The sequence below is a fragment of the Vipera ursinii genome (genome assembly GCF_947247035.1).
Source record: "Vipera ursinii genome assembly, chromosome: 6".
In the NCBI taxonomy this organism is placed as follows: domain Eukaryota; kingdom Metazoa; phylum Chordata; class Lepidosauria; order Squamata; family Viperidae; genus Vipera; species Vipera ursinii.
In genome coordinates this window covers 9,704,049-9,730,918 of record NC_139515.1, presented here as the reverse complement: position 1 = coordinate 9,730,918, position 26,870 = coordinate 9,704,049, and the positions used below count along the sequence as shown (strand labels likewise).

Below are 26,870 nucleotides of genomic sequence, written 5' to 3'. Positions count from 1 at the left end.
CATAAGGAGGAATTGCTCTGAGAATGCCAGCTGTTGCCTGGTTTAATCAGCAGCCGATTGCCACTAATAGCAAAAGAATCACTTTGGATATCTGGAATCACTGGAAGACTTGATTTGTAACTAAATTTGTTATTCTCTCAGACTCCTCAGCAAGACTTCACACAGTGCAATTAGCTGGGCCACTGGGTTAGCACGGTGTGGTGAATACGCCTTCTGGGCTTCTGATGACTGCCTGGGGAGACCAAGAATACACACCTGGTTCCCAGGTGAGTTTGCATCAGAGATACACCTGATCGTGGTTGCTAAGCTGCCTTTCATGAAAACGTAATCTCATGTTATTTCTCTTCTCCCTGGAAAAAACAAACTCTCAAAACTTCCCAAAAGCTTCAGCTTCCCCCAAAAGGAGAGTGCTGGAAATGTTGCTGGAATTTCATAGAATATAAACAGTAAGATCTGTTTTCCATATTGATGGATTGACGATAATGATATTATCCATTCAACTGTGTCCCAACTCTTGGCGATTCTGTGAGTCAGCTCTCTCCACATCTTCCAATCTTGCACTGCTTCTCTGACTTGTTCGATGCCAGGGGTAGGCAACCTTGGCTCTTTTATGACTCGTGGACTTCAGCTCCCAGAATTCCTCAGCCAGCATGGCTCAGCTTGGAAACCTCTCCCTTTCCCCTCAGCGTGGCTGGCTCAGGAATTCTGGGGGTTGAAGTCCACGAGTCATAAAAGAGCCAAGGTCGCCTACCCCTGTTCTATGCTCTGGCTGATGTCAGCTTTGATGGTTGATTGACTGATTATGGGCGATCAAGTCATTATTGGCTTTCTCCATGCTGATCTCTCTCTCGAATCTCGTCATTCTGGTTTTGCAACAGGCAACACCAGCTGCCTGCAATTAGTGCAGGTTCGCATCCCACCAGGCTCAAGGTTGACTCAGCCTTCCATCCTTCCGAGGTAGGTAAAATGAGGACCCAGATTGTTGGGGGCAATTAAGCTGACTTTGTAATAATGCCGCTTGGGGGGGAGGGCGAAAGCCCTAATAAGCAGGCATATACATAGAATGAAGGCTACTGCTAAGCTTGTAAGCCGCCCTGAGTCTTTGGAGAAGGGCGGGATATAAATGTAATAAAAATAAAAATTAAAAATAAACTCCCATAGCCCCTGAAGCTGAATCTTTTTCAATATAGTATGTTCTAAAATAGAATTCTGCAACCTATATCAATCATGAAAAGTACGGGGTATACTTTGGTCCAGTGGTGGCATTCAGATATGTGAACAACCAGTTCTCTGTGTGGATGCCGCTTCCGGAAGTCCATTCTGGGCCTGAGCAACAAAAAAATTAGCTACCAGTTCTGGTCCTGTAAAATGACAATCAGCAGAACATCCACCCTGAATGATGTTTAATTATTGAAGTAGTGCTGTAGCTTTCCCCATTCTTGTACAAAATGAAAATCTTAGCCATTTTATTCACCATCCAACATCGGGTTGACTCCTTTCTTTACATACTTAGTCCAGTCAACCACTAACTCAGCCAAATATTATTAATGTCTCCGAGGACTCTGAGTGAAAAATCACTTTTTTTCAAATATCTCTAGGAAGTAATGGAGGGCCCATGAACCCTTGTGCAGGAGAGTACTGGAATTTTTTTACAACTGCCAGTGAGATACAGAAAGCACAGCTCCACAGCACACAGTCCTTTCAGCGGTTCCAAGAAGACTATTTGTACTACTCAGGTGACGCTGAGGACACAGGTAAACCTCCAAGTGGCCTCAACAGCTCTCCAAAGGAATGCAAATGACCAGCTGTCTACAAGGAATGTAAATCTTTCCTTCCCCCACCATTCAGTCAGAAGTGAAGAAGTTTCTTGCATGAGAAACGAAACATCTTCAAAAAAAACCAAGAAAGTCCAGTTGCCTCTTAAAAGACCACCTTTGGGACAGCCATGACCTGGATGACTTGAGAGCCTCAATCGACATTTTCCTTGAAGTCGTTTCACTTCTCAGAAGCTTCTTCAGTTCTGACTGAATGGTGGAGGATGGAAGGATTTATATTCCTTGTAGTCTTTTAGCTGTTAGCACTCTTTCTGCGAATGGTTGAGGCCGGTTTGAAGCCACAAATAAATCTCCAAGTGGCTGCAATGACTCACAAAAAGAGTAAGTATAAGAGTAAGTATATATCCTTCCATCCGCCACCATTCAGTCAGAACTGACAAAGCGTCTTGGATGAGAAGCAAAATATCTTCAGAAACAAAACAAAAAAAGTCTAGTTGCCTCTTGGAAAAGCACCTTTGGATTAATCTTATGTACTTCTTTGTGAAGGACTCAACAGAGATTATTCCAGAAAGAATTCTAAAAGCCTTAATTAGGCCACTTATTGTTTATGGTATAGCAGAGAAACTTAAATTAATACTAGTCAGTCCAGGCAATTTTATCCAATTCCCAAAGAAGAAGATGATGATGATGATGATGATGATGATGATGATGATGATGATGATGATAATAATAATAATAATAATAATAATAATAATAATAATAATAATAATAATAATAATGAGGAGGAGGAGGAGGAGGAGGAGAAGAAGAAGAAGAAGAAGAAGAAGAAGAAGAAGAAGAAGAAGAAGAAGAAGAAGAAGAAGAAGAAGAAGAAGAAGAAGAAGAAGAAGAAGAAGAAGAAGAAGAAGTTGGAAGGGACCTTGGAGGTCATCTAGTCCAACCCCCTGCTCAGGCAGGAATCCCTACACCATTTCAGGCAAATGGCTGTCCAGTCTCTTCTTAAAAACTTCCAGTGTTGGAGCATTCACCACTTCTGGAGGCAGGTTGTTCCACTGGTTAATTGTTCTGTCAGTAAGTTTCTCCTTAGTTCTAGGTTGCTTCTCTCCTTGACTAGTTTCCATCCATTGCTTCTTGTCCTGCTTTCAGGTGCTTTGGAGAATAGCTTGACTCCTTCTTCTCTGTGGCAGCCCCTGAGATATTGGAACACTGCTATCATGTCACCCCTCACCCTTCTCTTCGTTAAACTACACATACCCAATTCCAGCAACCGTTCCCTATATGTTTTAGCCTCCAGTCCCCCAATCATCTTTGTTGCCCTTCTCTGTACCCTTTCTAGAGTCTCAACAACTTTTCTACATTGTGGTGACCAAAACTGGATGCAGTATTCCAGGTGTGGCCTTACCAAGGCATTGTAAAGTGGTATTAGTACTTCACGTGATCTTGATTCTATCCCTCTGTTAATGCAGCCTAGCACTGTGTTGGCTTTTTTGGCAGCTGCAGCACACTGCTGGCTCATATTGAAGTGATTGTCTACTAGGACTCCGAGATCCCTGTCACAGTTACTACTATTGAGCAAGGTACCACCTATACTATACCTGTGCATTTGATTTTTCCTGCCTAAATGTAGAACCTTACTTTTTTCACCATTCAATTTCATTTTGTTAGATAGCACCCAGTGTTCGAGTCTGTCCAGATCCTTCTGTATCTTAAGCCTGTCTTCTGGAGAGTTGGCTATTCCTGCCAGCTTGGTGTCGTCTGCAAATTTGATGAGTTCCCCATCTATCCCCTCATCCAAATCATTAATGAAGATATTGAAGAGCACTGGGCCCAGAACAGAGCCCTGGGGCACCCCACTACACACTGCCCATCTATCTGAAAAACAAGCATTTTAACTTGGGAACAATGCTGACACTTTCCTGCTAAATTATGATCAGACTGGGCAAGGAAAATACCCAGCAAAATCGTTAAGCCCCATTAACCACAAATGCTTTTGCTCTACTAAAATATTAGCAATACATAACTACATCAAAAGAAATTGCATTTCCCTCCTGTGCTGGTAGAAAAACCACACTGGGCACCTAATTGCACATTTATATCCTTCCACCTTTCACTTAAAATATCAAGGTGGTTAAGAGTCTTCTTATTTGAAGGATCATTCACAAGAAAGATATACTTCAGTTTGGAGGAGATGGATAGATTATATTCAGAATAAATATGGGACTAAAAAGTTCCATTTAGCTTATGAGTAGATTTTAGAGGGATATTGTTATTAATTTTAGTGTTAGTACTTTGTATGTATCTATGTTAAAGGGGAGTTAAAGCACATTATGAATTTGGTTAATTTTATATTATGGATAATTTTTAGTTAGAATATGATTATTATATCTATAACCGTGTATTTAGCTCTGGGAAGTGGGGGGGAAGGGGGGTGGTTTGGGGTGGGTGGGTTTTGGGGATATGTATTGTAAAATCTTTTTTTGTAAAATTCTTTAATAAAAAAAAAAGAGTAAACCACAGAACAGTGTGAGGCAAAAACTCCACTAACAACTGGCAACAGGCAGCCCGATAAGAACAATAACATTTATAACCGAAAAACAATTAATAAAAGAGGAAACAGATCAAAAACCTGAAAGAAGTCTGTGAAACAGGACCAGTGGTGGGATTCAGCCAGTTCATACCAGTTCGGCAGAACCGGTAGCTAATTTTTTGTTGCCCAGGCCCAGAATAGACTTCCGGAAGTGGCATCCACACAGAGAACCGGTTGTTCACATATTTGAATCCCACCACTGAACAGGGCCCATAATGAAGAAAACATGTAGGGCTCCAGACACAGATACTTAGGTTAGCAATAGCACTAAGACTTATATACCACATCCTGGTGCTTCACAGCCCTCTCTGAGTGGTTTACAGAGTCAGCCTGTTACCCCCCACCACCAAAATCTGGGTCCTCATTTTACCGACCTCAGAAGGACGGAAGGTTAAGTCAACCTGGAGCCGGTCAGGATCGAACTCCAGGTTGTGGGCAGAGTCAGCCTGCGATGCTGCAGTTTAGCCACCATGCTTCTTAAGGTTAAGAGTTCCCATGCTTAGGGGCCACTACAGTCTGCTAAATCAGGGGTCCCCAACCGCCGGTCCATGGACTGGTACTGGGCTGCGGCATGCCAGAAATTAGTCTGCACAAACAAGCAAAGCCCCATCTGCAGGATGCAGGCAGCACACAAAAACACGCACCCTCCGGTCTGCGGAAAAACCTCTCTCCACGTAACTGGTCCCTGGTGCCCAGAAGGTTGGGGACCTCTATGCTAGACGTCTTCCCAACCTCAGATACTAAACAGACAATTCGTACCATCCCTCTAAAGGGCTCTTTTTGAGATCAGACCTTGTCAGCTTCATGGTATCAACCAGATAGGAATCACAACCAGGCGAGCTGATTCTGCTTCATTGCAAAGCTGCATTAACAAAATGTAGCTTTCTAAATATAATCTAAAAGTACAAATGTCCCACTGTCTCTTTTACCACCTGAGAAACTTTCTCCAAGGTGATTCCCACGTGATCCCATTCAATTCTGCTACAGCTAGCCCCTGACATACAACAGTTCATTGAGTGACCGTTCAAAGTTACCACAGCACTGAAAAGAGTGACTTATGACCGTTTTTCACACTTACAACCGTTGCAGCCATCCCCCGTGGTCACGTGGTCAAAATTCGGACGCTTGGCAACTGACTTGCATGTATGACGGTCGCAGTGTCCCGGAGTCACGTGATCTCCTTTTTGCGACCTTCTGGCAAGCTGAATTCACTTAAGAGTCACGTTATCACTTTAACAACTGCCGTGATTCACTTAGCGACTGCGGCAAGAAAGGTCGTAAAATGGGGCAAAACTCCCTTAACAAATATTTTACTTAGCAACAGAAACGTTGGGCTCATAAGTTGAGGACTGCCTGTATCTATACAGTATAGTCAGAAGTTTCCATCATGAAAAGAACAGGTTTTTTTTTAATTCAAATGTTTTGGCCCTAAAATGCTTCTTAGAATTTTATTATCAGGACTAATGGGGAAAGTCTTCACCAGGCTGTTTCCCTCTAGATGTGATAACTGATTATCTGTCAACGCTGCTGACATCGGATGTTCTTGCTTTGAGAACACTGGAGATGCAGCCATTTCCCTTCTTATGTTTTACTCTTAGAGTTAAGAGTTAGATGATAGTGGGGGGAAGAGGAGGAATGTGCGCGAGAGTTCAGTTAGACATAACAATGCTGTACTAGTGTGAGAACTTAGGTTATTGAAATAAGAGATGATAAGAAATGGCAGATTGGAGAACTGGAGGGAAAGCCTGCATTTCAAACTAATTGGAGAATGTGATTTATGACTGTTAATTAAAGGGAGGGAATTGTGCTTTGATGCTTTGTGCTCAGGGGAGGGGAATTCAGGTTTTGGCTTCGGCTGTGTACGTGCTGATGCTATGCTTCTCGAATAAAGATTCTTTAAGGTAAAACAATGCCTCGAGGTTCTTTGAAGAGTTTCATCTGTCGGAACCATGACATTATCCTTACAGGATGTTGTATCCTCAGTCTGAACACTTCAGGTCTTCCAACATCCCTCTGCATGTACAGGTAGTCCTCAACATACGACCACAATCGAGCCCAAAATTTATGCTGCTAAGTGAGACAGCTGTCAAGTGAATTTTGCCCCATTTTACGACCTTCCTTGCCACAGCTGTTAAGTGAAACATTGCAGTTGTTAAGTTAGTCACACGGTCGTTAAGCGAAGCTGGCTTCCCCCCTTGAGTTTGCTGGTCAGAAGGTCACAAAAGAGGATCACCTGACCCTGGGACACTACAACCGTCATAAATATGAGTCAGTTGCCAAGCCTCTGAATTTTGATCGTAGGTTCACAGGCACGCCGCAATAGTCGTAAGTGTGCCATTGTAACTTCAAATGGTCACTAAACAAACTGTTCAAAGTTGAGGACTATGGGTACGGATTCAGAATCCATCCATCACGCATCCTCCACGTGATCCCATTGTAAATCTGGCCCCGTTTCTAAGTTCAGCTTTGTATTTTTATTTTTACACGAACATAGCCTGTAAACAGAAGCGAAAAGGACTGGCAAGGTCCGTAAGAGATTCGCGACCTCGTTATTATTACTACTCTTAAATTTTTAATTTAAAAAAAAATCAATTATTTTTTTTCCTAATTTATTATTATCTTTAATTTTTAAATATGGAAAGACTTACTGCATTCTTTCCCTCTGACAGGATCAGGCAAGCTAGAACACTCGGCTCCTGGATTTGGGATTGCAACTCTCCATCTGGATCCGCTGCTGTCACATTCGGTGTACTCAAAATGGTAGTCTGCCTGCAAGAAATAATTTAAAAAAAAAACCAAAGTTTTTTTGCCCCTTAAATAAGTTTTTCATTTAGGTCAGGTTAGATTTACGAGACTCGGTCACAAAATTACCTTGTTAAGAGCCTCCTGAAGGATGGCCAAGGACTATATATCCACCTATTCAACTGCTGTTTTTTCTGCCACATCCACAACACAATCGAACAGGGCCGCTGCTTTTTACAAGTCAACACACTAACATTTGTTATTCAACAACTTCGGCTTAGATCTTGGTACTGGATCAACGGGTGAAGAAAAGAAGAGCAGATTTCGAAAAGGGGTTGGCAGAAAAAAAACAACATAATTGACGTATGGCTCTTTTCACAGGAATCTCAGAGATACAACTCAAATCCGGGTTGCAACCTACCAAGCCTCTGACTTTATCCAATGCCTGCAGTAAGATTGAGGTTTTAGGTCAGAGTCAAAAGGTGAATATCTCTATTAAAAATCCACCTACTGCTTTAGCCTTTTATATATCTTCATTTCTCTCTCTGTCTCTGTGTGCGTGTGCATGTGCGTGTGCGTGTGTGTGAGAGAGAGAGAGAGGAAAGAATTAATGTGTGTTCTATCTATAATCTATCTCTCTATCATCTATCTCTCTATCATCTATAGTATCCATCTATCATATATCTATCCATCTAGAAAACTGATATTTTCAAAGTATTCCAGAAAGCCTGTCCTAACCATTTTTGCTAGGCTCAACTACAAAGGTTAATAGCAACATAGCAAAGAAAGTAAAATATATACAGTATATATGTGCGTAATTCTTTGACCTCTGCCATTTTCTTTTACCTTTGCCTCCATACACCCTGATCCTCCACACATCCTGATAGTGAAAAGGCATCTGTTTTCCAACAATGGACACAGTTAAAAATGTTTTAAGATTCCTCAAGCGATGAGGCACAGAGATACAGTAGGAGGTACTGAGCAGGGTTTATTTTTTTTTATTTTATTTTAATTCCATTTATATCCTGCCCTTCTCCAAAGACTCAGGGCGGCTTACAAGCTTAGCAGTAGCCTTCATTCTATGTATATGCCTGCTTATTAGGGCTTTCACACACACCCCCAAGCGGCATTATTACAAAGTCAGCTTAATTGTCCCCAACAATCTGGGTCCTCATTTTACCTCCCTCGGAAGGATGGAAGGCTGAGTCAACCTTGAGCCTGGTGGGACTCGAACCTGCACTAATTGCAGGCAGCTGGTGTTACTTAAGGAGGCATTAGCCCACTGCTCCACCAAGGCTCCACCAAGGTTAATATTATAATGGTGATTTTTTTTTTCAAAGTGAAGGGGATTTCCAGACTAGGGCACTGGGAACCATTTCAGCTTTACGGCTGTTTAGTCACTTCATGTTTTTTTTTTATTTTTTATTTTTATTTTTTTAATCCCATTTATATCCCACCCTTCTTCGAAGACTCAGGGCGGCTTACAATCTAAGAAGCACAAATCAATGTGCTTAGCGATAGCCTTCATTCTATGTATATATGCCTGCTTATTAGGGCTTTCGCGCCCCCCCCCAAGCGGCATTATGACAAAGTCAGCTTATTGCCCCCAACAATCTGGGTCCTCATTTGACACTGGTGGCTTAGCTGAGGTTAGTCTGAAGACACCCCAAAGGTGGTCTTTTTATCAAAAGTGAGACAACTCTGCAGAGTCTGTGGGTGATATGTTCCCTCACAAGCAGGAACTCTAGCTTCACACCCACACCCACAGACATTTATGCAACCTTCTCCTTCTTTCCTGCCTCCCCCTAAGGAGGTCTAGTCACTGTCGCATTATTTTTAGAGTTTCAGGATAGCAGGAAAAGAAGATGCTCACAAATCAGGCTGAAGATTCTTAGCAAGACTGCGGAATGGAAATGATGGGAGATGCAGAATTATTCATGATCGCTACCTATTTGGCTGGCCTAATTGCCTAGGTGAGTTATATTAGACATAATCCTTTCGCAGAATGCACGGTGGTGGCTGATTCATTTAGCCTTCATCCGTCAACCGCTCAGTGTGAGCGGCTGCAGTGCAAATCATTCTCTTTCTAATTGTCATGATTCATTTGTGCCCTGTGGTTCCAATCCGTTTTGCCTGCCAAATGCAAAGGGGGTTTTACTCATCTTTACTCTTCTCTATTTCCCCTAATTATGGTCTGTAAATGCGTAAAGCCGAGTTGTCCGCGAGGGAGACTTTCAAAATGCCACCAAGACGGGAGCTACAACAATGCAAATCAAAGCTGCCACCATGATTTGTCTGACCTCTTTCCCCTTTGATGGAAAGCCTCTTCCAAAGGCAGGTGATCACTTCATGGACCCATTCATATACTCTCTCTTTCTTGCATAATACAGACATGGTTTATCTGCAGGAAAAGAAGAGGCAGAGCCTGGAGGCGGCATCAAGAGAGGACTCAGCCTACAATCATTAAAAGGTAACGGTAAAGGTTCCCCCGCACATGCGTACTAGTCATTTCCAACTCTAGGGGCCGGTGCTCATCTCCGTTTCAAAGCCAAAGAGCCAGCGCTTGTCCGAGGACGTCTCCGTGGTCATGTGGCCGGCATGACTAGATGCCGTAGTGGTCCCTATTTTTCTACTTGCATTTTTACGTGCTTTCGAACTGCTAGGTTGGCAGAAGCTGGGACGAGTAACAGGCGCTCACTCTGCTACACGTCACTTGGGATTCGACCTGCCAAACTGCCGACCTTCTGATCGACAAGCTCAGTGTCCTAACCCACTGAGCCAATGTCTAAGTCCAAATGCCTGGCTGGGGAATTCTGAGAGTGGATGTCCACACATCTTACAGTTGCCTGCCTAGCTTGGCAAACTCCACACTAAGGTGCATTACAGTATCAGAGCTATTGAGATCCCAGGTCTACATTCTGGAGCAGACTACTTATGACACAAAAGTGGACATTCAGTTGGACTTCTGAATATATCTCCCCTTGAAAGCCATGCAATACAGATGGTTGACTTCTGCCTCCACTCCCACTTGGCTTCAAACGATACCATTTTGTGCCCTAAAATATTTGTGCAAGCCTGAGGCTCAATAAGCAATTCTTACAAAGCACCGCTAGCTAACAAGGACCACAGTTAAGCAAAAACACCTGGCAGAGATACAGTTCTTTCATCAACCCCTGATCAAAAATTTCTGGCAATCGGAGGCAACCATGTTTGTTCATGTTTGTTCACTATATAACACCAACACAGAAATTGATCACTCGATGACCTCAAAAATGCAGCAACGAGAGAGCTCTTTCAGGTAGGACAACAATGCTGAAATCGGGATGGTGCTCCTGAGTAGCCAGGAGGAAAAACCAAACCCATCGAAACTGTAAAATTGCTCTCCTTTAGCCCCAACACAATTTTCACATCAAAACCTAAATAAGAAGAAGAAGAAGAAGAAGAAGAAGAAGAAGAAGAAGAAGAAGAAGAAGAAGAAGAAGAAGAAGAAGAAGAAGAAGAAGAAGAAGAAGAAGAAGAAGAAGTTGGAAGGGACCTTGGAGGTCATCTAGTCCAACCCCCTGCTAAGGCAGGAAACCCTACACTATTTCAGGCAAATGGCTGTCCAGTCTCTTCTTAAAAACTTCCAGTGTTGGAGAATTCACCACTTCTGGAGGCAGGTTGTTCCACTGGTTAATTGTTCTAACTGTCAGGAAGTTTCTCCTTAGTTCTAGGTTGCTTCTCTCCTTGACTAGTTTCCATCCATTGCTTCTTGTCCTGCTTTCAGGTGCTTTGGAGAATAGCTTGACTCCCTCTTCTTTGTGGCGGCCCCTGAGATATTGGAAGACTGCTATCATGTCACCCCTCACCCTTCTCTTCATTAAACTACACATACCCAATTCCAGCAACCGTTCCCTATATGTTTTAGCCTCCAGTCTCTTCCAATCATCTTTGTTGCTCTTCTCTGTACCCTTTCTAGAGTCTCGACATCTTTTTTACATCGTGGTGACCAAAACTGGATGCAGTATTCCAGGTGTGGCCTTACCAAAGCATTGTAAAGTGGTATTAGTACTTCACGTGATCTTGATTCTATCCCTCTGTTAATGCAGCCTAGCATTGTGTTGGCTTTTTTTGCAGCTGCAGCACACTGTTGGCTCATATTTAAGTGATTGTCCACTAGGACTCCAAGATCTCTCTCACAGTTACTACTATCGAGCAAGGTACCACCTATACTATACCTGTGCATTTGATTTTTCCTGCCTAAATGTAGAACCTTACTTTTTCACAATTGAATTTCATTTTGTTAGATAGTGCCCAGTGTTTGAGTCTGTCCAGATCCTCCTGTATCTTAAGCCTATCTTCTGGAGTATTGGCTATTCCTGCCAGCTTGGTGTCATCTGCGAATTTGATGAGTTCCCCATCTATCACCTCATCCAAATCATTGATGAAGATGTTGAAGAGCACTGGGCCCAGAACAGAGCCCTGGGGCAGCCCACTACATACTACACACTTCCTTCTATGTAGATGCAATTCCATTGAGGACCACACACTGAATACGGCCTGTCAGCCAGCTACGAATCCAAATCATATAGACATTCACGATAACCCTAATAATCCCCTCCAGCAGCTGAAGAACAGGACTCATTAGCAGAGTACAATAACTCTACATTTCAAGAAACACCCATTAGTCATGTCTCCTCATTCTAGGAGGATGTTAAGGCAAGGTGTTGTGGTTTTCCTTGGCTGTCAAAAGGGACCATTGTGTGCTCTCTCATTAAAGTCTGGATGGTTTTTTTGCAGAGCAAATGATATGAGTAACCAGATTCTGAAAGGTTGGATCCATCCACAATGACAATAAAGATATTCTATTCTATTCTATTCTATTCTATTCTATTCTATTCTATTCTATTCTGTTCTGTTCTGTTCTGTTCTGTTCTGTTCTGTTCTGTTCTGTTCTGTTCTGTTCTGATCTTTTCTATTCTGCATTCTATTCTGTTCTGTTCTATTCTATTCTATTCTATTCTGTTCTGTTCTGTTCTGTTCTGTTCTGTTCTAATCTTTTCTATTCTGCATTCTATTCTGTTCTATTCTATTCTATTCTATTCTATTCTATTCCATTCCATTCCATTTCATTCCATTCCATTCCATTCCATTCCATTCCATTCCATTCCATTCCATCCCATCCCATCCCACATTGTGTTCTATTCTATTTGATTTTATTCTATTCCATCACTAATGTACAATTGTGGTAAAAAAAAAACCTGATGCCTTAAGAAGGATCACACTACCCACATTCACCCACACTACCAAATGATTCACTACTGAAGTTACCAACCCAACCTCCTATAAGAGAAGCTGCGTAAAAACATTATTTAGGAGAGCACAAACACACCGCAGCAATCCTGAATACCAGAAAAAAGGAACAGCCTGGCTACGCAACACCTTCCAACGAAGCAGATACACGTGCCACTTTATCAAAGAGTGCCTGGCCACTCAACCCACTGCAGCACAAACAACACAAGTTATGAAAAGGACAACACTGCCCTACATCAAAAACCTCTCAGAAATAGAAGTATTATTATAACTAGACAGTTAAGATTTGTAATCAGAATTTTGTATCTTGGTATGAAAAGGGAAATAAGAATATGCTAAGAACTTTGAATAAGGGATGCTTTTGGTTGCCCAAATATAACTTGTTTTGAAATTATAAATGATTGGGCTACTTTGAACATGGATGGGAAAAACTAAAAGTGAAAAAAAGTGAAAATAGGATATGGATTAAATAAATGGAAACTGAGTGCAAATGCAATTAAGATATGCTTTGGTTAGAAAAGATATTTTAAACTGATATTATTGACATTATTAGAAAAATGTAACAAATGTTGATATGCAATGGTATATTAACAATAATAAAAATGGTGTTTGCTTAGTGTGGAAAAATGGTTAATACTAGAAGAAGAGGAGATGTACTGGAGGGTGTAATATTGGACTTAGTTGGAAGAAGTTTATATGTACCACAGAATCACTAATGGACTCAGTCATCACATTGTCTATTGGGCACTTGTTTGTGAAAATAGAAAATTAATAAAACATTTATTTTTTAAAAAACCTTCTCAGAAACAAGCCCATAGACTATTACAACCACACAGCATGACAATAGCACTAAAAGTTCTCCAAAACATTCTAAGTAAACCAAAAGATCCAGTAGCCCAAGAAGACAAAAAGAAAAAAGAGTCATCTACACATTCAATACAAGGATTAAAGGTAAAGGTTCCCCCACACATGCATGCTAGTCGTTTCTGACTCTAGGGGCCGGTGCTTATCTCCGTTTCAAAGCCGAAGACCCAGCGCTTGTCCGAGGACATCTCCGTGGTCATGTGGCCGGCATGACTAGACGCCAAAGGCGCACGGAACGCTGTTACCTTCCCACCGTTGTGGTCCCTATTTTTCTACTTGCATTTTTACGTGCCTTCGAACTGCTAGGTTGGCAGAAGCTGGGACGAGTAACAGGCGCTCACTCTGTTACGCGGCACTCGGGATTCGACCCGCCAAACTGCCGACCTTATGATCGACAAGCTCAGCGTCCTAACCCAATGAGCCACCGCGTCCCTTTTAATACAAGGATTACACAAATGTTATTTTGCCGCCAGTTTCCGTCTGCACCTCTTTCACCAAACTGATTCAAGGATGGGTTATTCAGAGTAGTATTGTTCTCGCACCTTATTTCCCAAGACCAAGTTGCATATTTGTTTTGCTTTCACCATTCCTATTTGCCCTTCTTCAAGGTTATCTCCGGATTCCTCTCTAGTCCACCAAACTGGGTTTCTCAGGCTATTTGGGACCCTGTTTCCCATGTAAACAAATTTATTTTTAAAAATTGCTATCTTTGTGAAATTCCACCTGGAATAAAAGAACAGCCATGGATTTTCATTGTTGATAATACTGAATCTATTTTCAGGGTAATTTGTTCTGTTATTTTGATGAATGGATGTACGACATACACTTCTACCTGTAAGGAAAAGGGGGGGAAACCATCACAGTGCACAAAAAGATTCATAGACAGCTGCACCACCAACGTGTCTGAAATTATGAGAAGTTGAGGAGGCATGCAATGAGAAGCATTGTTCTTTCACACTGTTCGTTAATGATGATTCTGTGTTTACAGAAACACAATGCACCAGCCGCGCCATCTGCACAGAAGGCTAGATGACTGGAATCTTGTTTAGACACTTCTTCTTTTACACTTTGAACATTAGAGGGAACAGTTGGTAGATCTCCCCCACAAACATGTCACCAACCTCCACAAACTAAACAGAAGGTCTTGCAGACTCTAGCAGAAAACGATCTGAATTTGACTGCACACACGGAAAACTTCAGTACAGGTTTCCTAAATTTGACAACAAAATGCTCTCTAGTTATCAAATAGTTGTTCATTCTGGGAGTTGAAGTCTTCGTAACCTTAAGATATCTGGACTTTAACCCACAGAATTCCTCAGCCAGCATGTTGAGGTCCACATATCTTGATTTTGCTTGGGATGAGAAACACCAGTCTCTAAACCAGATAAGAAGCCAATTCCATTATATATTTACTCCTCTGGCTTTAAAAAAAAATGTGGCTTTTATCTCCATATTTCTTCATGACTGAAATAGATTTAGATTTAAATACACAATCAGCATTTTGTTTACGGTACTTCTAATTCATCAAATGTTGGGCAACCAGTCATGAGGGATCAAGTGAGTGTCTTTGCAGATGTAAAGAAGAACTTTTAATGTGCTACTTCTAATCTCCTAGAACTTGATGGGACCTACTGATAAATAAATAAGGTAAGTACCCAATGTAATTTTAAGATACTGTAAATAAGTATGTAATATAAGTTTGAAGACAAATAAGTATCCAATTTAAGTTTATCTAAGTTTTAAGATAAATATATAAGTTTTAAGATAAATATCTAATGTATATTTTAAGTTACCTAGGTATCTAAATTTTAAGATAAATAATTACCGCATCTACATTTTAAGAAAAATAAGTAGCTAATGTACATTTTAAAATAAAAAGTAGTATCTAAGTTTTAAGATAAATAAGTATCTAAATGTAAGTTTTAAAATAAGTATCTCATATAGGTTTTAAGATAAGTATCGAATTAAGTTTTAAGATCAAAAAGTATCTAATGTACATTTTAAGATAAGTCTCTAATGTAAGTTTATTTTCTTAAAACACGCTACTCTATCTTGCAATTGCTTTAGGGCTTTGTCCATTCCATTTTCCCCGAAGAATTAATTATATTAATGAATTATATGGTCCTGTTCATTAAGTCTCCACACATACTGCTTAATCCATGACAAGCAAAATGACAAGAAAAATGTTGGCACTTATCTGTAATAAATGATTAAACAAAGTCCTCCTTAATCACAAATAGACAATCATAAGGGTTTTTTCCTTCAAGTGGTGGGATTCAAATATGTGAACAACCGGTTCTCTGCGTGGATGCTGCTTCCGGAAGTCCATTCTGGGTGAACCGGCTGAATCCCACCACTGGTTTCCCCCCCCCTCCCTTATTTCTGGAGGCTTCTCGTGTAGATAGATAGCTTGGTCTAATCTGGCTGGAAACCGGGAGACAGTGAGTTCTAGTCTCATCTTAGGCAAGAAAGCCGGCTGGGTGACTTTGGGCCAGCCCCTCTGTCTTTCTCTCAGCCCAATTTACTACACAGGGCGCTTTTTCTGGGAATATAGGAGGAAGAAAGAGATACGTTTTCTGCCTTGAGCTGTTTATTAAAATAATAAAGACGGGTATAAATACTAAATAAAAATAAATGCAGATGGATAGATAGATAGATAGATAGATAGATAGATAGATAGATAGATAGATAGATAGATAGATAGAGATAGATAGATAGATAGATAGATAGATAGATAGATAGATAGATAGATAGACAGATAGATAGATAGATAGATGGGTGGGTGGGTGGGTGGGTGGGTGGATGGATGGATGGATGGATGGATGGATGGATGATGGATGGATGGATGGATGGATGCATGGATGAATGAATGGATGGATAAATGGATGGATGCATGGATGGCTGGATGGATGGATGGATGGATGGATGGATAGATAGATAGATAGATAGATAGATAGATAGATAGATAGATAGATGGTAGATAGATAGATGGATGGATGGATGGATGGATGGATGGATGGATGGATGGACAGATAAATAGATAGATAGATAGATAGATAGATAGATAGATAGATAGATAGATAGATAGATAGATGGATGGATGGATGGATGGATGGATGGATGGATGGATGGATGGATGGATGGATGGACGGATGAACAGATAAATAGATAGATAGATAGATAGATAGATAGATAGATAGATAGATAGATAGATAGATGGATAGATAGATGGATAGATGGATGGATGGATGGATGGATGGATGGATGGATGGATGGATGGATAAATAGATAGACAGACAGACAGACAGATAACAGAAATGAGAGAGAGAGAGAGAGAGAGAGAGAGAGAGAGATGCAAAAAGTACATTTTGAAAGAAGATAGGTTGGTAAATATTTAAAATAAACATTTGCGCTATACTTTTTTTTTCATTCTCAGATTCCTCACTTGCTGAAGAAGCCACACGACTGAAAATTACTTTCTTCTATACTCCCTCCTAACAAAATGAATCCCTTTTGTCCTGGCAAACCTAGCTGAAAATTAAATTGCAATTCTTCCAAAGCCACAGAGAAACTGAGGCCTCAAAGGGTTCCTGGCTGAGTGCCAGCTAATATCACATGCAAAACGTGCATTATAAAAGTGTGCCAGAGCAGCAGCAGAGATGCATTCCTAACCTAGCATGGACCTTATTTCTGTCTCCACAGCTGGCAATGAAATGTCAAATTTTCTGTCTGCAAATGTGTATCTTCCCATTTGTGGCCTTTCGACACAGAGGAAAGCAAGTCCCATGTGATTAAACCCCTCCTCTCTTAATAATCTCTACAAGAATCCCATGTCTTCCTCAAGGCTTAGCTAAATTTAAGACCGCATTCATCCACTGCAAAAAAAATGTAATTGCATTTTTGGCACAATAGATGCTGGGAGGGGGTCTTTTATCAGAAACTTGATGTGTGAGGCTTAGCCTTAATTTCCTCCAGCAATCTATTCGCCACACGTCACTTACCTGCTCAGAATTTGCGGTGCACGTCGTTGCGGACATAAGTTGAGTCAGAACTGATTTTTCAACAATTTTGACGGCGGTCGTTAAGCAAATCATCCCAGTCATTAAACACATCACCAGAGTGATTAAGCAAATCACACAGCCATTAAGCAAATCCAGCTTCCCCGACGGATATTTTTGGCAGAAAATAGGCAGAAACGGTTGCAAATCATGATCACACGACCACGGGATGCTGCAACCAATCATAAATGTGAGCCGGCTTTGCAAATTACACCAAACTGCAAACACATGACTTTAGAGTTGGTGCGACAATCACAAGAGCACGTATAGGTCATAAATCGCTTTTTCCGAGGCTGTCATAAAACAAATTATGTTAGTATTGAACAAATGGTCATAAGTCAACGACCACCTAAATAAACTAACCTGAATCTTAAATCAGTAAAGCAGAGAGAAAAAAACAGGAAAATTTTCTCCCGTGTTCAGACACCCCTTGACAATTATATGTACGATCTATATAAAACATACATGATGCTGTTCTTTTCTACTTCAACTCTTTACACATCTATGCAATCCTAGGCTGCATCAACAGAGGGACAGAACAAAGACCACGTGAAGCGTTAGTACCACTTTACAATGCCTTGGTAAGGCCACACTTGGAATACTGCATCCAGTTTTGGTCACCACGATGTAAAAAAGATGTTGAGACTCTGGAAAGAGTAGAGAGAAGAGCAACAAAGATGATTAGGGGACTGGAGGCTAAAACATATAAGGAACGGCTGCTGGAATTGGGTATGTGGTGGGCCAATTTCAATGTATACATGGTTGTACTTTGACAATAAAGGTTCATTCATTCATATGTCTAGTTTAATGAAGAGAAGGGCTAGGGATGACCTGATATTAGTGTTCCAATGTCTCAGGGGTTGCCACAAAGAAGAGGGAGTCAAGCTATTCCCCAAAGCACCTGAAGGCAGGACAAGAAGCAACAGATGGAAACTAATCAAGGAGAGAAGCAACCTAGAACTAAAGAGAAACTTCCTGGCAGTTAGAACAATTAACCAGTGGATCAACCTGCCTCCAGAAGTGGTGAATGCTCCAACACTGGAAGTTTTTAAGAAGAGACTGGACAGCCATTTGTCTGAAATGGTATAGGGTTTCCTGCCTGAGCAGGGGGTTAGACTAGATGACCTCCAAGGTCCCTTCCAACATTATTATTGTTATTGTTATTGTTATTACTACTACTACTACTACTACTATTACCACCTTTGGAAAAAGGGCAGAGAAGAGCAACTGAGATGATTAAAGGCCTGGAGACTAAAATGTATGAAGAACAGTTGCAGGAATTGGTATGGCCAGTCTAGAGAAAAGAAAGACTGGAGGGACACGATAGCAGGTCTTCCAATATTTCAGGGCCTGCCACAAAGAAGAGGAGGTCCACCTATTTTCCAAAGCACCAGAAGGCAGGATAAGAACAATGGATGGAAACTAATCAAGGAGAGAAGCAACCGAGAGTTAAGGAGAAGCTTCCTGACAGTGAGGACAATCAATCAACGGAACGACTTGCCTCCAAAAGTTGTGGGTGCTCCATCACTGGAGGCTTTTAAGAAGAGACTGGACAGTCACTTGTCTGAAATGGTATAGGTGCTTGAGCAGAGGAATGGACTAGAAGACCTCTAACCTTCAACTCTATTCTGGATGATTGAATCCTGCCCTGTCTTACTCGCAACAAGAAAGTGTAGGAAGACAGCACCTCCCCCACTTCCCAGAGAAGGAAATAGTTTGGGGGATATTAGGAAAAAGCAGAATAATAGTAATAATTGAAAATCTTAGGCAGAAACCACCACCACCCCAAGTCTCTCCACCCCAAGCTGAAGCCAGGTCTGTAGTAATGCAGATTTGATAATCATTTCGGAAAGACTGGAGCCAGGAAGCTTGGAGTTGATGGGATTAGAACAGACATGTCAAACTCACAACGTCAAGTGATGTTGCGCGAGGTATCGGAACTGTTTCCCCATTGCCGGCAATGGGGTGGGCATGGTTTCGGTGTGATGCATCTGGCCCATGGGCCAGCAGTTTGACACCCCTGGATTAGAAAGACAAAGATCCCTAGAACCAACAAACCCTCCCCCATCCAACACAGGACATAGCCATCAGCCACAGCCCCAGGGAAGCAGGACATGACCTTTAGGACATAACAGGATTAACCCACCACCATCAGAATACCAAAAGGACCTGCTCAAAAGCTCAGGTCAAAGTTCATGCCACAGAAACAACTCCGAACACAAAAGCCCAAGAAGGTCTAAAAACCCACCACTCCCAGACGACATGTGGTCAGCTGCTCCAGAGCCACACGTCTTGTAGTTTCTGCTCTTCAATAAACTACAACCTTCTTTCTGAAGCAGTCTCCATTTCGTTTATTCCCGGCTTGGACTGGACCCTGATGAAGATTTTTTCTTTCAACAAGATAGTATCCGACACAATACTAGCTACTATTTTATAGCTGAAATAATACACCTTTGCCTGTATTAAGAGATGCTTTCTCTGCTTGTTGCAGTAATTAATTCAGCTGTCTCTGCCTTGCTGCTTAGAGGGCATTTGAGGCAGGTCAAGAGTGAACACACACGGCCAAGGTGAGCAAGGTCTCTTTATTTCACTCTCCAGGGCTTGCTGGTGTAGCAAGATCCAGATTGTGACACCCGTGAGCAGAAAACAGCCCTTGCCATCCTTCTTCTCCTAGGCAGCACCGGGGAACCTGTCCAAGGTTAATGTGGTCTAGACAGGGAAAGAAAAACAACAAGAGGGATGCAAATGCACATACCAAACAGCAGATTGTCAAATCCTGCTAATTCAGCATCTTAAAGCACAAATTACAAGGCTACCTCACTTTTCCATTCACGATCTGAGCAAGTGCTGCTGAAAAAAATATTAATGTTTCGGCTGCAGCTGCATCAACTCTTCGCTATAATCTTGGGAACCTCTTCTATTCCGGCCCAGAATCTGTGAAAAGACTCCAAGATCCATTTAAATTGTGCCTCTGTGGAGCTTAAGGCAGTACAGGAGATGCTGATTTAATGACTGCTTGTTCAGCAACTGTTTGACCTTATGATGCCTCTGAATGGGTGGGACTTATGATCCGTCCTCATGGCCAATACAACTTCCCATGGTCACATGATCAGAAATTGTGACTTTCACTATTGGTTTCTGACAAGCAAAGTCACTGGGCAAGCCAGCAGGAAGTCAGACGTTGCAGACACATGAGGTCCTCACTTAATGAACTATGTGCTCTTCGCTTAATGATGGCCGTTAGGACTACCAGGGCTAAGCAACACAGTCACACAGAGTTATTTTTTTACTTATGACTGCATCTCTTAACAACGGAGTTTCCGGTCCCAGTTAGCAATAACTAAGTGAGGACTAAGCAAGTATTCATTTGATTGAAGTACTGGCAATGGACAGGAGGGGAAATTGTGAATCCAACAAGATCACCTAGGCCAGGGGTGTCAAACTCAATTTCATTGAGGGCCACATCAGCATGGTGGTTGCCCTCAGGGGGCCGGGTGGGTATGGCCAGGATGGGCGTGGCCTACTGAGTAGGCATGGCTAGAGTGCGTATGGCCTACTGGGTGGGCGTGGCCAGCTCTACATCATTCGCATCAAGGGTGCCTAGGGGGGCCTGGGCAGGAGTGGGACAGATCTGAGGGTCTCTGGCAGAAGGAGGGTCTCTGAGCCAGGGCCAAGGGAGTGGGGGCCGTTCCCTCACTGTTTCCGGGATGGCTTCGCGGGCCGCATGAAACCACTTCGCAGGCTGGATCCGGGCCCCGGGCCTTGTGTTTGACATGTCTGACCTAGGCTAATTTTTCAGGACAGTCACCATTAGCCCTTCAGGTCAGGAAACAGACACCACAAGAGCTTCCAGATGTCTACGAGGATTCTCAGTCATTCAGGTCATGGTAGTCCCAATGGTGTTTTTTTCAAAAGGCAACTGGGCTTTGTTTTTCTAACCAAGTCCAGTTGCCTTTTGAAAAAGAATCTCTGGGACAACGGCTGCTAGAATTCTATTTATTGTTAAAGGGGATGATAACAGAATCCAGAACGCCTCCCCCTCTCCCCCCCATGCCAAAGAGAATCAAGGTGGAACAATCTTGAGTTTCTTCCTGACTGCCTTCTCCTTTCTAGGATGAAAGTTGTATTTATGTAGAAGCTCCTTCCAGGCTGTTATTTGAATCCTTAACCCAGCATTTGAAGCACTCGAGTAGTTTACTACAGAACACACTAAAAAAAAATACAATTTCAATAAAAACTAAGTATTTTGAACCCACTAGAGAAAAAAATTCTGGAGATTCCCTGAGTCTATGAAAGGTTCAAAACATAAAGTCAAAACTCTCCATATATAGTTTGAAAACCTCTATTCCTGTGGTGGCGAATCTATGGCCCAGTCCTAGGCCTTTAGCTGGGTTTTATAAAACCTTTGCGCTTTAGGCCTCCGCCACCGTGTGCAAAAAAAAAAGGTTCAATCAATCAATCAATTTCAACTTGGGGGGAAAAAAAGATCTCGCAAAGTTGGAATTAATAGATTGAACTTGTTGTGATTCAGGGTCAGCCTGTGGGTTCGGCAGTTGGGTTGGACGATTCAGAGGAGGAGGAGGGGGTGTTGGAGAGCCTGCAGAGAACAGCCCTGATGCTTCGCAGAGCCCTCAGCCAGGCCCCTCCCATCTGGTCACTACGCAGACCCAGCTGTGTGAGCCTGACAGCGTGGATGAAGATGACCCACAGCTGGCCCTGTTCAAGGACGCCCGACGCAGGAGGCAGTCAATCAGGAGTAAACAGAGGAAGGCAATGGGACACCTCGGAAGGAGGCAGAGAGAAGCCACGCCCTGAACTGTTTAAAAGGGGAATGTGTGGGAGGGCTGGGTTGCTGAAGGCAACCGTTTGAATAGCTCCTGTTTCATGGTTCGTGTTTTTGTTTGGCTCTGTTTGCTCTGTTTTATGTCAATAAATTTGGCAGGCTTAGTTCCAGCCTCTTGCCTTTTTGTAAAGGGGTTGTCCCTGCCTTTTCTGCAGGGCTGGTAGTAGGCTGGTACAGAACAGAACTTTTTAGTTCCACCCAGTCTGCCATTACCACCGTAAACACGCCCACCCAATGGACCACCTCCACCCAATTGGCCACCCCCACCCAATGGGCCACGCCCACCCAATGGGCCACGCCCACCCGGCACCCAACTATACATAAGTGGGTTTTGGGTTGCAGTTTGGGCACTCTGTCTCTAAAAGGTTCGCCATCACTGCTCTATTCCAAGTGTCCAACAGTTACTCTGAAGATGTCACAAGCATGAGGCTGAACCGTTTTGACCTCACAGTATCTCCCCAAAGGTTGGGGCATCATCTTAACACTTCTGGGAAGGTTCAACCAACCTCTTTCGGTTCCAAAACAACTTCTCCCCATTCAAAAATGTTTTGTGAGCTCCTAGAAATGAATTATGCTACTCAATATTCATCTGTGCAAATCGTAATCTTCAGGAGGAGTCTGGGAGCACATTTTCTGATTAACACATTTTATTACAAGATATAAGCTTTGATTAACCGATGCATAGTGCAGATGGACTGATGTAGGGTTTAAAACGGGCTCAGGAGAATGGAGAGAGGGGGAAAAAGAGTGGTTGTGCCAATGCAGGTTGCAGTGAGGCAGATCAAAAATAACTAATCCACTTTACCACTGCAATAGGTTAAAAATCCATTGGGTTTGTTGAAACCTTTTGAGATAACCTGAAACCTTCTGATATGTGTGAATTCAGCAATCTCTTGCTCCATAGTGCTATTAAAGTCTCTATTTTCTAAAATGGTCAATTTGAGAGTCGCAATAGACTAGCCCAGGGGTAGGCAACCTTGGCTCTTTTATGACTCGTGGACTTTAACTCCCAGAATTCCTGAACCAGCATGGCTCAGTTTGGAAACCTTTCCCTTTTCCCTCAGCATGACTGGCTCAGGAATTATGGGAGTTGAAGTCCACAAGTCATAAAGCGGCCTAGGCCAGGGGTAGGCAACCTTGGCTCTTTCATGACTCGTGGACTTCAACTCCCCGAATTCCTGAGCCAGCCACGCTGAGCAGAAATGGAAAGGTTTCCATACTGAGCCGTGTTGGCTCAGGAATTCTGGGAGTTGAAGTCCACGAGTCAAGGTTGCCTACCCCTGGGCTAGCCTGTGAGGTTTAAATGCTCCAATATGACTTTGTCCTTGTTTTTACTTCCTATTAAATCAGAGAACCTTCCAGGACTTCCAACAACAGCCATCTTCTGCTTAAAGAAGGGTCTCCAGAGCTTTTGCAAAGTCTTTTTGGAACTTGAAGAAGACTTGAGGCCACTGAACAGAAGTAGAGACAGACAGAATTCTGTTTAGATCCTTCATAGCAACTCAAGGAGTGAAAATGATGGCTTAGAAGAGCGCAGAAATAAGAGAAGACGAGATGGATGATCAAGCATCAGAAGATCAGGAAGCATCTTCTCACTAGGAACCTCAATGCGACATATTAAGATTTAAGAATTCCCTTCCAGTGAATAATTTATATTTTTTTATCCTACTCTACCTTTTACAAAGAGAGGAGCTTGTAGTGTGCTGACAATAACTTATAAATGTCTCTTGAACTTTGATTTTTCTTTAGCTGGGAGAAGGAGTGAAGGCACCACTGTTCAAGTTGGCTTTGGGGGAACCAAGTGGTCAGGATTGTCTGCAAGGCATGATTCAAAAATATGAAGGTAGCAGCTGAATTGATACAACAGAAGCAGATGTGACCCCCATAAACAGGCTGACTTAATTCTACAAGCCACCATCTTGACATTTTTCATGACAACTTGTGGATGCCCTGAACATGGTGCTGATGTGAATAAGGCGGGTTCTTCAGCTTTTTTTTTATTTCCACATTCCACAGGAAAGCCAGAATGGTTTTGCAGTCTTAATATTTCTGGATCTCATTACATCTTTACCTGTTTGATTTGTATCAATTTCTTTTTGAAAGATACTTCGAAATGACAACGGATGAACATCATGAAGTACTGTCGGGAATGGTGTAGGGCAGGGGTCTGACAGCTGAGCACAGCACAAGACGTTGTGGGCTGTCCCCTGACACCACTGGATGACCTCGCCAGGGCTCACTGCCTTGGAAGAGTGAGGAAAATTCTCAGGGATGACTCACACCCTGGACGATATCTCTTTATTCTCCTACCATCGGGTAGGAGATATAGGAGTATAGCCAGCCGCACCAACAGGCTGAAGAACAGCTTCTATCCATGGGCTGTCAGGCTCTTGAACGGGAAATAACTTTATGTATGATTGACTTGCGAGGCCGGTGTCTTGTGCAATTAGCTCACATGGTGTAATAAGATGGAGGGTTTGTGTCACTGTGAGTTAGGGGTGGGGGCACGAAGGGAGGCTCAGCCAATCCCAATGTATACATGGTTGTACTTTGACAATAAAGGTTCATTCATTCATTCAAACTCGGCCCTTTTATGACCCATGGATTTCAACTCCCACAACTCCTCAACCAGCATGCCTGGCTGAGGAATTCTGGGAGTTGGTCCATGAGTCATAAAAGGACCGAGTTTGAAGACCCCTGGCATAGGGTCTCCTGCGTGAGTAGAGGATTGGACTAGAAGATCTCCAAGGGCCCTTCCAACTCTGTTATTCTGTTAAATATAGTTTTCCCTTAACGTTAATCAGAAAGCATTGAAACTGAACAGTTAATGTGGATTAGGAGTAACTCAGCTTTCAATGTAATGCATGAAAGCTCTCAATCCAAAGATAGTAAGAAATGTAATTTTGTGTGTCAATATGGTATATCGAGATTCAAAAGACACAGCAAGAATTGCTTAATGGAAGTAAGAATTTACAATGGTTAGGGTACCTGCAAATTACTAGAAGAATAAAAAGAGATCTTGAGGGAAAAAAGGAAAATTTGAGAAAGATGACAAAAAAAATCTGAAACATGTCCAGCTTAAGATAATCAACCGGGACACATCTATAAATTGCATTTGAAATAAAGTCACGGAAACAGAACAATTTTTTTTTAAAAAAAGTGACAAAATGGATGCAAAATTCCAAAGAAGCAATTGAATGGGAAAAATAATGGAAAAATCATTTTAAAAAATCACCCCTAGCTAGAATTTGAGAGAAAATTAGCACAAAATGTTATATAGATGGGATGTAACCCTGTCAGTGATAAACCACATGAACAAATTCTAAAATAAGAAAGGTTGGAAATGCAATATTAAAGAAAGAACACTCCAGCACACATGGTGTTTGTTTAAAAACAACCAAGGCTAGTGGAAGGGAATAGATCAAACCATTAATAAAAAAATGAGTGAAAAACACAAATATTTTTAAAGTACTAGGAATAATTCCAGAGAGGATAAACAACAAGTATCACAATCTACTAAGAAAAATCAGCAAAAACCAATTTGGCACAAGATTAGAAAAAAGAAAACCTGCCAAGAACACAAGAATGGATGGCGAAAAATGGAGACTATGTAGAGATGGCAAAACTAATTGTATTTATCCGTAATTTATGGATATGGAAGCCATTCTAGCTTGAATGTAGTTAAGCCTACATTCAAGCTAGAATGGCTTCCATATCCATAAATTACAAAGCAAGACGCATTTAGATGTTTCAGTACAATGTATAACGAAGAGTTAAAAGATCAATTTTTAAAAATAGACAAAAACACTTCAAAAACCTAAGCAAGAAAAGTACAAACATTTCAAATGTGATTAGTATCTACGGACAATGGAAGAGAAAGGAAAAATGAGTTGTCTAAGCGTTTTTTTCCTTGTGATGTTCTTTGTGGTTTTAAAATTCATTTTGATCTGTCATTTTTCTGTATCTGCCTGCTTTGTTCTTCACTGTCAGCTTGGAGAATACAGGACATTAAAGTAAAAAAAAAAAGAACTCTTGTCTTTGATTCATTAACTTGCTATCATGAATTACAGTTACAGGTTAGAGAAACCTTGTGTTCTCATTCTTCTTTCTCTCTTTTTATTTTTTTTTCAGGAAATGTTCAACAAAGGTGTGAAAATGCAGATATGGGAAAAACTGCCCAAGGTTTTATGTTTGTAATCATGAGAACATCAAATGGCTGTTTCAAGCAGGACCACTGGAGACATGGAGAAACACACCGGGACTACATGAAAGCCTATGTAAATAAGATCATGTGAGGTGTTAATACCACTTTATAATGCTTTGGTAAGGCCACACTTGGAATACTGCATCCAGTTTTGGTCGCCAGGATATAAAAAAGATGTTGAAACTCTGGAAAGAGAAGAGCAACCAAGATGATCAGAGGACTGGAGGCTAAAACATATAGAGAATGGTTGCCGGAACTTGGTATGTCTAGTTTAATGAAGAGAAGGACGAGAGGGGACATGATAGCAGTCTTCCAATATCTCAGGGGCTTCCCCAAAGAAGAGGGAGTCAAGCTATTCTCCAAAGCACCTGAAGGCAGGACAAGAAGCAACGGATGGAAACTAATCAAGGAGAGAAGCAACCTAGAACTAAGGAGAAACTTCCTGACAGTTAGGACAATTAACCAGTGGAACAATTTGCCTCTAGAAGTTGTGAATGCTCCAACA

General features: G+C 41.9%; 1 protein-coding gene across 2 annotated transcripts in view; it reads right to left on the bottom strand.

The window, feature by feature from the left end:
- Positions 1-26,870, bottom strand: part of ELAPOR2 (endosome-lysosome associated apoptosis and autophagy regulator family member 2) — a 102,825-nt gene that overhangs the window by 53,316 nt on the left and 22,639 nt on the right. For both annotated transcript variants that reach the window (XM_083366243.1, XM_083366244.1), the window contains exon 2: positions 7,011-7,131. In XM_083366243.1, coding sequence (XP_083222369.1) covers positions 7,011-7,131 — 121 coding nt within the window. The remainder of the gene's footprint in view (positions 1-7,010; positions 7,132-26,870) is intronic.